The 11372-nt window shown below is 45.2% G+C and overlaps 1 protein-coding gene across 1 annotated transcript; it reads left to right on the top strand.

Moving 5' to 3' along the window:
• Nucleotides 1-711: 711 nt before the first annotated feature.
• LOC140389359 (alpha-1,4-N-acetylglucosaminyltransferase-like) lies at nucleotides 712-10941 on the top strand. The gene is made up of 2 exons (XM_072473526.1): nucleotides 712-1140; nucleotides 9821-10941. The coding sequence occupies exons 1-2, from the start codon at nucleotides 712-714 to the stop codon at nucleotides 10412-10414; spliced, it is 1023 nt and encodes a 340-aa protein (XP_072329627.1). The 3' UTR covers nucleotides 10415-10941.
• The last annotated feature ends 431 nt before the right edge of the window (nucleotides 10942-11372 follow it).

Here is an 11372-nt window from a genome sequence, read left to right as displayed (position 1 = left end):
CTCCTCCATCACCCCCAACGCCTCACCCTCTTCCCATGGCACATTCCTATGCAATCACATAAAGTGTAACACCTGCCTCTTTACTTCCTCCCTGCTCACCTTCCAAGGGCCTAAACACTCTTTTCAAGTAACCATGATGTGGAGATGCCAGCATTGGACTGGGGTGAGCACAGTCAGAAGTCTTACAACACCAGGTTAAAGTCCAACAGGTTTGTTTAGAATCACTAGCTTTCGGAGCATTGCTCCTTCCTCAGGTGAATCATTCATCTGAAGAAGGAGCTGCGCTCCGAAAGCTAGTGATTCAAAACACATCTGTTGGACTTTAACCTGGTGTTGTAAGATTTCTTACTCTTTTCAAGTAAGGCAATGCTTCACGTGCACCTCCTTCAATCTGGTCCCCTATCCAGCTCCATGTTGCCACCACAACAGTATAAATCTTACCCTATTTCCAGTTCTCTCCAGCTTTGACAAAGACTCGAAACGTTAGCTCCCTTCTCTCTCCACAGATGCTGTCAGACCTGCTAAGATTGTCCAGTATTTTCTGTTTTTGTTTCAAATTCCAGCATCCGCAGTCATTTGCTTTTATTCTCGATGCTGTGTAATCCTGGTTGATTTCAGTACAAACATCATTGTTATTGTTCTTGAGTTCATTACTAAATAAAATTCTCCATTTTCACAGGAGCCTTTTGAAGAAACAGTTCGGTTTCCACTATGGGGTCCCGGTACAAATGGTTCCTGCTCATTCTCACCGTTATAATATGTAGTTTTCTGCACAGATTATACAAGCTGAACACCTATCATTATGGCAAAAACATCTTGTTGGGAATAACACAGAAGAAAACTGAAGCTGTCCCAAATATTTTGAAACGAGTCATGGATTCTGGGATCCTATTTGTGGAGACAACTGATAAAGTTGAGCCGACACCATTGGCGGTCTGTTCAGTGGAATCGGCTGCTCGTTTAAACCCAGACAAACATGTCTATTATTTCATGAAGGGATTCAGTGGCAAATTATCGCAATATCCTCAGCCTGATTATACTGGCATTCCATTGCTGTCTGCAATAAGCAACGTTATTCTTCTACCCTTGAAACTCTCTGAACTGTTTGAACACACCCCTTTGTACGAGTGGCATCAAAAGGTAACCAATTATCAGAAACATTCTTAATGACTAAATTTCTTAGTGTCTTTTTGGAAAGTCAGCAATGGGTTTCCTGATGTCGTGAGCTGGCCACAATGGGAAACCCCATTGTCCGGCTGCGGGAATGGAGATTCCCGCTGCTGGTAGGAGCGCGCTGCGCCGGAACATATGGCTGGCGGCCGGAGAAAACATAAATGTGGATCTGTTGTGACTTGTAGGATTTTGTCATTAATCCTGTGAGCTTCGGCTTCAACAAGATAGAGTGGAGTGAGAAACCGAGCCACTCACCTAAAGAGTAGTTTCTGCTCATTTAACTAAGAAAAAATGATGTTTAACAAACTTTAGTAAGTAAATTTAATATAAACTTCAGTATCCAGACACAGGTTGCTGTGTAAAGCTCACTGAATCAAGCGGTGATCAGCTCCTCAATATATGTGGAGATTCCTCTTCATGCATCTTTATTTTTTTCATCCGTGTCTTCATCTCTGCCATTGGCCATAAACCCAGGTGGGCCACAGGCTCTCCTTGAGTCCATCCTTTATTGAGTTTTGTTTCTTGTTTTTTTCTGCATTGTTGTTCAAATCAGCCCTGTCTTCCAGATGCATATTCTCTTGTCATTTTGTTTGAAGGGTTCTGAAGACATCGATCTTTTCTTCCTTCATGTGGTCTTTTTTAAGGCTGCTTTTTGTTTCAGTACATTTTGCTCATTATTTCATCACACCATATCATCTCTCTATCTGTCCCCATACGTTAGCTCGAGTATCCTCCGTTCTCAGCAGGTGTCTCACTTGCTGCCTGAAAATGCAGCGAGACATCCACACTGTCTCTGAGGAGGAAGGCCCACCATATCTTCTGCACATGAGGCAGTTAAGTAGACAGCGATGGGTCTTCCTCCAGACTGAGGATCCTGGAAGATGCCTTCATGTGTGCTTAGTGCTGCCAAATAATCAGAAACTAACAACTCTTGCACTCAGTAATGTGGCAGACGAGGTTCTCCCCTGCATCAGAGTCCCGGGGTTGTGTCGAGACCCTGGCAAGAGGGAAGTGCTGTTGGGGTGGGGGCCTTGTGGGGCTGGGGGGGGGGGGGGGGGGGAATCGCAGTGAGTGAGGGAGCCTTGGGGTTTGGCACCAAAGGTGAGGGCGGCGGGTGTGCTGTCCATGGCCAGCCGCCTGCCCCATGTTCATCCCATCGATTGTGCAGAGATTAGTGCAGATCGCGGTACCCCCCTCCAGCTGACATGCAGCTTGCTCAGTTTTACTAGTCATGTAGGCCGCATGTTGAGCAGCCCGTCTACAGCTGGGAAGATGCAGTAAAGGTGAGAACAGGCTCTTAAGTGATCATTAATTGGCCACCTCAAGTGGCGGTCGGGTGAGAAGATGGAGCATGGGCCTTCCCGTCTAGAACACCCTTCCAGTAGAAGTGGGAAGGCATCGGGCATCAGTCCTGACAACAAACTACCAAATTCTCGAGTCTTTTAGCCCCCTTCCTCACCTCCTGTGGGGGCGGACAGTTATTATTGAATCTATAAAGAATGTGTTTGTCTCAACATGCTTCAGCAGGACATAGATAAATGATTCACAGGTGTTCTGTTCAACAGTTGTTTTCAATGATCTAATTTGGTCAATCTCTAAAGGACAGGATACTATTTTCGGAATGGATTTGGTTTTGTTGTTTACTGTTTCTGGGTTATACGGTGAAAATCTCCGCAAATGTACGAGTGGTGCTGAATGTTGGACTTACTTAAACAATGTTGGCTATGGTTGACTTTCTAATCCCAATTTACAGTAATTGGAAATGAAAGGTACAAACTGAGGAGGAAAGGTTGCCAGTTGACCTTAGCCGTTTCATTCATGTGAACTTTAATCATGTGGTGAAATAGTTTCAGCGTTGCGGTGGAACGTGTGGGAATAGCCATCATTTTCATACTTGTTGGGCTGAATTCCACCATTATTGACCCATAACAGTGGGATAAAAATATCAGTAGCATGTCTCCAAAAACATGAAGGAATTGAAAGGGCTCACCTTCCAATTTGTTCAACATTATCATTTTGGAGTGGAGACTCCAAGGCGTTGCTATAAGCCATGGGATACTCAGCACCCTATTATCTAGCAGTATAAATTGTTTGAAATTCGGAATTCTTGCATTGCATTTGTCCTGATGTGTTACGACACCCTAGGCAAGTGCGTGGTCAATTCCAGCCCCACTCGTCTCAGAGTCACAACACAAGTGAACTAACCAATACTTCTTATAAAAATACCCAAACTTTTTGACTCGTGGCTGCTCAATACTTAAAATCACCAGGTTTGTAAGTTGAAACACAATTACTGTTTGTTTATAACAAGAACTAAAATGAAATATGTGGCAAATACAGTTGGTTAACTATGAATTAATACCTAACTTAATTCCCACTTTAACTGGCTTCCTGCCCTATACACACACACACACAACACAGAGGGGTGGAGAGGGGTAAAAAAAAGTAAATGAAAGGGAAAAATGTCTTAATGACATTTATGACAGATGACGGTTTTTAGCATGTTTCTTCTTCTTTTCTGCAGTCTTAATATACGGTGCTCAAAATTTTCCTGGAGAGGCAGAGCCTTTGTTTCATAAAATTTTGCTTTCAGTTCGTGAATTGTCTTCAGGCCTTGAGAGTTCCAGAAATCCAACATCACAGACTTTCTGGAGAGAGAGAGAGAGAGAGAGCCCCCACAGCAGCCTTCTGGAGAGAATTAGCAACAGCTTTCTGGAGAGGATTAGCAACAGCTTTCTGGGTAGGATTTGTTGGGCCTTTTTAACCTCTGTGCTGCCGAAATTGAATCATTTCAGTGGGATAAGGATGTGTTGCCAGGATGAGCACAGCCTTTTGGGTCAATTCATTGGCCGCCAGCCAAATCAATCAAACCAAGCCCAACCCATCTTTCTACAATTCCAGGTGAAACTTGCACAGACTTCTGAATTCTTCTGCTTGAATTAAAGGTATAGGCTGCTTTCTGTAAAGCCGCATGTCCAATAATCATCCATAGATCAAAAATGCAATGGCAAAAATTCAAAGAAACGGGAATAAACAGGTGAAAAACAGAAAGGACCCTCACATTCCTCCCCCAACCTGAAAGACTGAAAATTCTGGGTACAGAGGTTTCATTATGAGTTATGCATGACATAAATCACAAACATGTATCCATCTAATCCACCCCCATTATACAAGTTCCCTTCCCAGTAACTTGGTAACTAGTCAGCCTTAAAGCGCATGACAAAGCATCTGCATTCACATTATCCTTTCCAGGAACGCGTACAATTTTTTTTGAACTTTTCTTTATTGAGTTTTCATATTTTATATCCAACAATGTATAAATTACAAAACCGCACAAAAAACAACACATATTTTCACAAATGTGCATTTTTCACAATAACTGTGGCGGTGACCCCCTTTTAGTCAGCATACATATTTTACATTCCTCAATATGGCCAAAACACGTATTTAGAGGCATTTATATGCAGTTTGGTTTGGGCCTTAGCTTGTCCTCGCTGTCCCTTGCGACTTAGTCCCGCCTGCTTGTCTCTTGCGTTCCTTTTGCGTGCCCTCTCCCCCTCTCCCCGTTTCCTTCCGCTCCCTTTCCTTTTCATCTCTGCCCCATGGCTCGCCCATGTCTCCCCCTGCCTCTTATTCTACTGGTTGCTGGTTCTGAACAGGTCTTGAAACAAATTGGTGAACAGCTTCCACATCCTGTGAAAGCCTTCTTACGACCCACGGATGGGAAATTTTATTTTTTCCAGCCAGGTCGGTCAGCCAGTCTGCAGCCTTGGGTGGTGCTGCCGATTGCTAGCCAAGCAGTATTCTTCAGTGGGTGATCAGGGAGGCAAAGGCTAGGGCGTCGGCCCCTCTCCCCATGAAGAGTTCTGGCTGATCTGATACCCCGAAGACTGCCACTTTTGGGCATGGCTCCACTCTCACTCCCACAACCCTAGACATGGCCTCAAACAAGGTTTCCAGTATCTGACAAGTTTGGGGCAAGCCCAGAACATGTGGGTGTGGATGGCTGGGCCTCCCTGGCACTGTTTGGGGAGGAATGGGAGAGCGTTTGTGGCTAGGGATCGGAGGATGTCCTCCTCCTCCAACAGTCGCCCGCACATGTCCAGCAGTTCTTGTACTAACGGGTGTCCTGGTATCTGGGGGTATGTCATTGTTTCCTTACAGAGGAAGTTTTTGACCTGAATGTATCGCAGGTCATTTCTGCTTGGTGGCTGGAACCCATCCATGAGATCCCCCAGGAATGGGAGAGCATTTGCAGGAACTCTCTTCCATCCTGACCAACTCTGCTCCCAGTTCCTGAATCCATCCCCGTACTCTTTCTGCGGTGGGTGCCCAGTTGTAGAACAGTAGCTTCGGTAGGGCCAAGCCTCCCACATTTCTCCTCCTGTGTAGGATCTTCTTTTGGATCCTCAGGTTCCTCCCCCCCCCCCCCCCCCCCCCCCCCCTCCCCTCCAAGCTTGTTGACTGTGTTGAAAAAGGCCTTGGAGATGTAGATATGAGGATCTGAACAGGTAGAGGAACCTGGGCAGCATGTTCATTTTGATGGTCTGTATTCTCCCTGCGAGGAGAATACACCTCTTCAGGTCCTTTTCCCCTTCCTCCACCAGACTTGTTAGGTTCCATTTGACCATGACCAGTCGTGAGCTATTTGGATCCCTAGGTAGCAGAAATTGGTCTGGGCTTGCTTAAAAGGCAGTTCCCACCAGCTCTGTCCCTCCCCCTGCAGGTTCACAAGGAAGATCTTACTCTTGCTCAGGTTAAGCTTTGATGTGGAGATGCTGGCGTTGGACTGGGGTGAGCACAGTAAGAAGTATTGCAACACCTGGTTAAAGTCCAACAGATTTGTTTCAAACACTAGCTTTCGGAGCACTGCTCCTCACCTGAGGAACGAGCAGTGCTCCGAAAGCTAGTGTTTGAAACAAGCTTGTTGGACTTTAACCTGGTGTTGTAAGACTTCTTACCAGGTTAAGCTTGTAACCTGAGAAGGCTCCGAACACCATTAGGAGTTTCATTATCCCCTCCATGCTGGTCTGAGGGTTCGAGATGTAGAGGAGCAGGTCATCTGCATAGAGTGACGATCAGCAGATGCTTGATATTTGATGTTAGCTGGCTGCTCTTGACAAAGCCCGTCTGGCCCTTCACGACTAGCTCTGGCACACTGCTCTCTAGCTGCCTCGCCAGGTCCTTTGCGTCCCCGTTAATAGTGAGATGGGCCTGTAGGACCCGCACTCTGTCACGTCTTTATCCTTTTTGGGTATCAGTGCCAATGAGGCTTGGGCCAATGGTGTTGGCAGGGTGCACCTTGCTAGCGCATCTGCAAACATCTTCTGCAAATGCAGGGCTAGTGCTAACGCAATGTTTTTGTAGAAATCCACCAGGAATCCATCTGGCCCCGGCCTGAAGCTGATACTCTCCATGACTTTCCCAGTTCTAGTAGTGCTTCCAAGGCCCCATCTCTTATCTTCCCCGACAACCGGCATGTCCATCCGTCGAGGAACTGCTTCATCTTCGAGTCCCCCTCGGAGGTGGACACCCCTCAGTAGAAAGTGAAGGCTTTGTTGATCTTTTCTGGTCCAGCGACTAGCCTGCCACTTCTGTCTGTATATTGAGCTATTTCCCTCGTGCCTGCCTGCTTCTCAGCTGGTGAACCACCAGGCGGCTGGCTTTGTCTCCATGCTCATAAAAGGTCCACCATGTCTGACGGTGCTGGTGCACTGCTTTCCCACTGGAGAGCTTGTCAAAGTCCATTTGCAATTTTCTCCTCTCCACCAGCAGTTCCACTGGAGTATCGCCAGTACGGAGTTGACCAGCTGTTGCCTGGTTACCCTCTCCACCCTGTCTTTGCATGCCTTGAATGCAATAATGTCCCGGCCTGTGACACCCGATCATAAAATGTCTTGTCGGCGAGTAGGGCCGTGTGCAACATCCATGGGGAGTGTTGAGCCTGGTCTGTCTCCAGCCTCACATCCACGTAGTGTGGCGCGTAGTCCGAGATTACAATTGTAGTGTATTCTGCCCCTATTACCCCTGGAAGGATCGATTTCCCCACCACAAAGAAGTCGATGCTCGAGTATAGCCTGTGGTCCTGGGAGAAGAAGGCAAACTCCCTCTCCCCTGGGTGTTTGAACCTCCAGTGGTCCACTGCCCCCATTTGCTCCTTGAAGATGTCTGTCAACATTTCCTCTTTCTTTGAATCATTTACTGCCCAGTGAGTTTTCCTAATTCCTACATGTCCTACTGTTGGCATCTGCATGTGCGATCTGTAATATTTCCCTCGGACTCTGCGATCATGGGTGAAGCTACAATCTTCACTCCTGCCAAAACATTCCCAAAAAGTAAGTCTACTCTGTTCACTGGTAACTCCTTAACCATTCTGACCAATACTGGACCTGATACTAAATAACAGTCCAATTGTAATTTATACAATGGAATTGGAATTATAAATTCAACCTATCCCCTTCACGAAAACCTCAGATTTCATTGTGCTCGCTGGAGGGTTAACCAAGTCCTTCTCCAGTCAGAGAGTTTGAGTCGCACTTGTGTACCTTAAGATAGTTATGGGTTTGGATACATCAGTTGAGGAAAAGGGAGTGATCTTCGCCTGCATATCTCTCATCTAGCTCATTCCTCACACTTGCTCCTGCCGCACTGTTTACCTCAGGTCTCCTAAGTCCAGTTAAAGCTACATTCTGCCCTGTAATACTCTCCACTTTCGTTTCCTTTTCAGAATTTTCCTTTAGAACTTCCACAAGTCCCTTGGGCTTTGCTTGTGTATGGAACCTCTTTTAAATCCTTGTCTGATCCTTGTGTGCTTTTAAATTGCTGTCTTTCTGGTTGCTCCAGCATTGCAAATTTTGGGTTTATACTACAGACTTTTGAAACCGCACCCCCCCCCCCCCCCTGCAAACTGCTATTTAAACTGGCCCAAGGGGATTCCCCTCATGCAGTGTGGTGTGTGGCATAGTCCCATGTTGTCATTTGATAGACTTGACCAATTGACTCTTCTGAAATTCTGGGTCTTGTTCGATTGTGATTGGTGGAGCCCTTCAGAAGCTTCCATGAAGTTCTGCAAATAAAGCAGGCTAGCTCACGTTTTACTTTTGTTTTGGGGACAGAGCTGAAGGAAGCTTTAAGTTCTCTCTCCCTGAAGGAATTGGCTCTCTCTCAAACCCCCCAGTTGAAGGCTCGGTTTTCTCCACAGCCAAACATACAGCGGGAGCAGGGAAATGATTGAAAATAACAGGGATTAAAACTAGCCTGAGATTGTTATTTGCTGTTGAGGTGGTGGCCTTTGTAGTCATTGATCTTTCAAGGATGCAAAGCATTGCCATCATCAGTTGGTTAGGATCTTCTAATGTCTGGCTTCAATTAGGTCCAGCAGGCTGTAGAATTCACTCTGAGGGGTCACTTCCACTTGACCGACCACAGTCTCACACAGACTGTCCCTTCAGGTCTTTGCAATTCTAGCTTGTGTTCACCAGATGGATTAACAGCCTCATTGAGTTGAAACTGCAGTTCTCAACATGAGTGTTTTATGTGGGCTTTTAAACAGCCCCTCTCCTTGTTCCGATCCCTCAGAAAGAATGGAGTAGGGGAGAGAGAATTTGGAGAATTTTGAAGGCTTTACGTTCTCTCTCCCTGAACGGGGTGGATTTCTCTCAAAAACCTGGATTTCTTTCTCCTCAGCTGAGCTGGTAGGCATTCTCTGTGAGACTGTTTCTCCAAATTGGTTCAGTTTTGATTAAAACTGAAGAGCTCAGCAGAATCCCTTTTAATCTCTCTTCCAAAAGGGGTGGAAATCTCTCTCAAATATTAGCTGGAACTCCCTTCAGGTACGCAGAGCAGTTAGTGAGCATTCAAAGCCTGAAGATAGAGCTGGGGAGGGGAACTTTCCGGATTCCTCTCCCATTAAAGTTACCAGACCATTTGAGAGCCTCGTGAAAACTTCTGCTGTGATATTCTGTTTAACTGAGACAAGGTGTTGGTGAGTCTGCTGAAGCTGCCCAGATATCAGAAACTGAGCACACCTGAAGTGCATCTTCCATGGGTAAGGCTCAGTTCATCACAAGTTGAAGCGTTTCCCTAGAAGGGATCCCACAGCCTGAGAATCTGGCCTGACTGGCCCAGCTTGAAGACCCAAACCAACCGATGGTTTTCAACCTCATATTCTGAAGAGATCACTGCCTCCAAAAGGCCTCAACCTCAGCAGTGAAGATCCTCAAATCTCTCATACCGTTTAATCCCTGTTATTTCTGAACCTATCCTACTCTTCCACTGTGTGTCTGTCTTGTGTGTATCTGGAGGGAGGAATAAATAGATGAGAAGACCATTGTTCCATTCTTACCAGTATATGTTCATCTTTTACTCTTGTTATAAATAACCAGTTTTGTTAATACTGTACTTACAAATCCGGTGCCTGTAACTCATTGGAGCAGTCAAGAGTCAAGGATCTCAGGAAAACACATAAATTATTGGTTAATTCACTTATCTTGGGACTCTGGGTCTGTGGGCCTGGAATTGACCGCACACTCGCCCAGGATGTTGTAACAAATTGAAGAAGGTGCCACATGGACTGGTGAAGAAATACGTTTCAATATATTGTAAAGGAACATAATGGATTAAATTTACTTTGTTCATTACATCACAGGTGAATCCAGACTTGCAACCATATCAGATCCATATCCTTGCTGATGGCTGCAGGTTAGCTCTGCTATGGAAATACGGTGGCACCTCCCTGGATACTGACATTATCTCAATGAAGCCTTTGCCATTTGATAATTTTACCACTTTGCAAAATGAGGACTCTTTCAGCAATGCAATAATGGGATTTCATCTCAAACATCATCAGTTTGTGATGGAGTGTATGAAAGATTTTATTTGGCCTCATCAAGGTCCTGAACTGATAACCCATGTTTTGAAGCGATGGTGCAAGTTTAATGACACAGATATATTCACTGGAAAAAGATGCAATGGAATCTCTTTATGGACCCCTAGGCGGTTCTATCCAATCCCTTATCAAAGCTGTGAACGTTACTATGAAGCCTGGAAAAAGGAGGATATAGAGAGTCTATTGTCAGGTACATATGGAGCATATGTCTGGAACGAAATGAATTCCAGCATGAAGAAAAAAGTAATTGCAGGAAGTGGATCATTAATTGAATCTCTTTTTCAAAAGTATTGTCCAACTACATACAGAAATTTAATTCAATCTCCAGAGAATGCAGAGTCAGTTAGAGCCTGAGATTTTGGGGACTAGTGAAGACGCTAAGTGTGCAGGATGCCCAAAAAGGGGTTTCAAATTGTCACGGAATCTGAAAATCTCAGCTGGGTTCAGATGTAAATGTTCTAAAGCTGCACTCAGATTGCGTTTTTGTCTATCAGGAGCATTAAAAAATCCGAATAACATGGGGCTGGATTCTCCGTCCCGCCGCAGCAGATTTCTGGTTCAGCACGCCGGCGGGATGCTCCATTTCACCGGCTGGTCAATGGGGTTTCCCATTGTGGGGCAGCCCCATGCCGTCCAGAAACCCCCGGGCCGCCGGCGGAGAATCCAACCCATGGTGTTGGAGTTCTACTGTGATCATGACAATTTGAACTATATCTACTGGTATTGGGTTTTAAGGCATTATATTGGGACTTCTATTGCAAAAATGTTATTTTGTACATTATCAATCTTACATGGGACTGTATGATGGCATCTAATACTGAGAGCCAAAAGTAGAAATATTTTTTAATGTTAAACACATATTCCCTTCAATTCTTTGACTTCAAAACTCATGAAAAAGGCTGTAAAATTAATATTAATGATTACGATTACAAATTGGGAAATAAACACATGTTTATTTGAATATAATTCTATTGTGAACAATATAATTCAATAAGCCATTGACAATGATACACCTTTCTCTGCTCTTACAATCAGGAAATACTCAACTGAAACATTTCTTAGTCTCACTTTGAGTCAGTTTGGCGGGGTGTTTCTCGACGGCCGCATTGGCAAGATCGTGGCCTGTATGGAGCAGTCCATGTCCAAATGCAGAAAGACCTGGACAATATATTTAATAGAGGGATACGGACCGAGTAAGGGCAGAAAGTTTGGAATTTTATTTCGGGCATCATGATCGGCAAGGCTTGGAGGGCCGAAGGGCCTGTTCCTGTGCTTACTTTTCTTTGATGTGGAGATGCCGGCGTTGGACTGG

Source organism: Scyliorhinus torazame, chromosome 14 (genome assembly GCF_047496885.1).
Source record: "Scyliorhinus torazame isolate Kashiwa2021f chromosome 14, sScyTor2.1, whole genome shotgun sequence".
In the NCBI taxonomy this organism is placed as follows: Eukaryota; Metazoa; Chordata; class Chondrichthyes; order Carcharhiniformes; family Scyliorhinidae; genus Scyliorhinus; species Scyliorhinus torazame.
The sequence above is the reverse complement of the archived record's forward strand: the minus strand, read 5'-3'. Positions and strand labels throughout refer to the sequence as shown.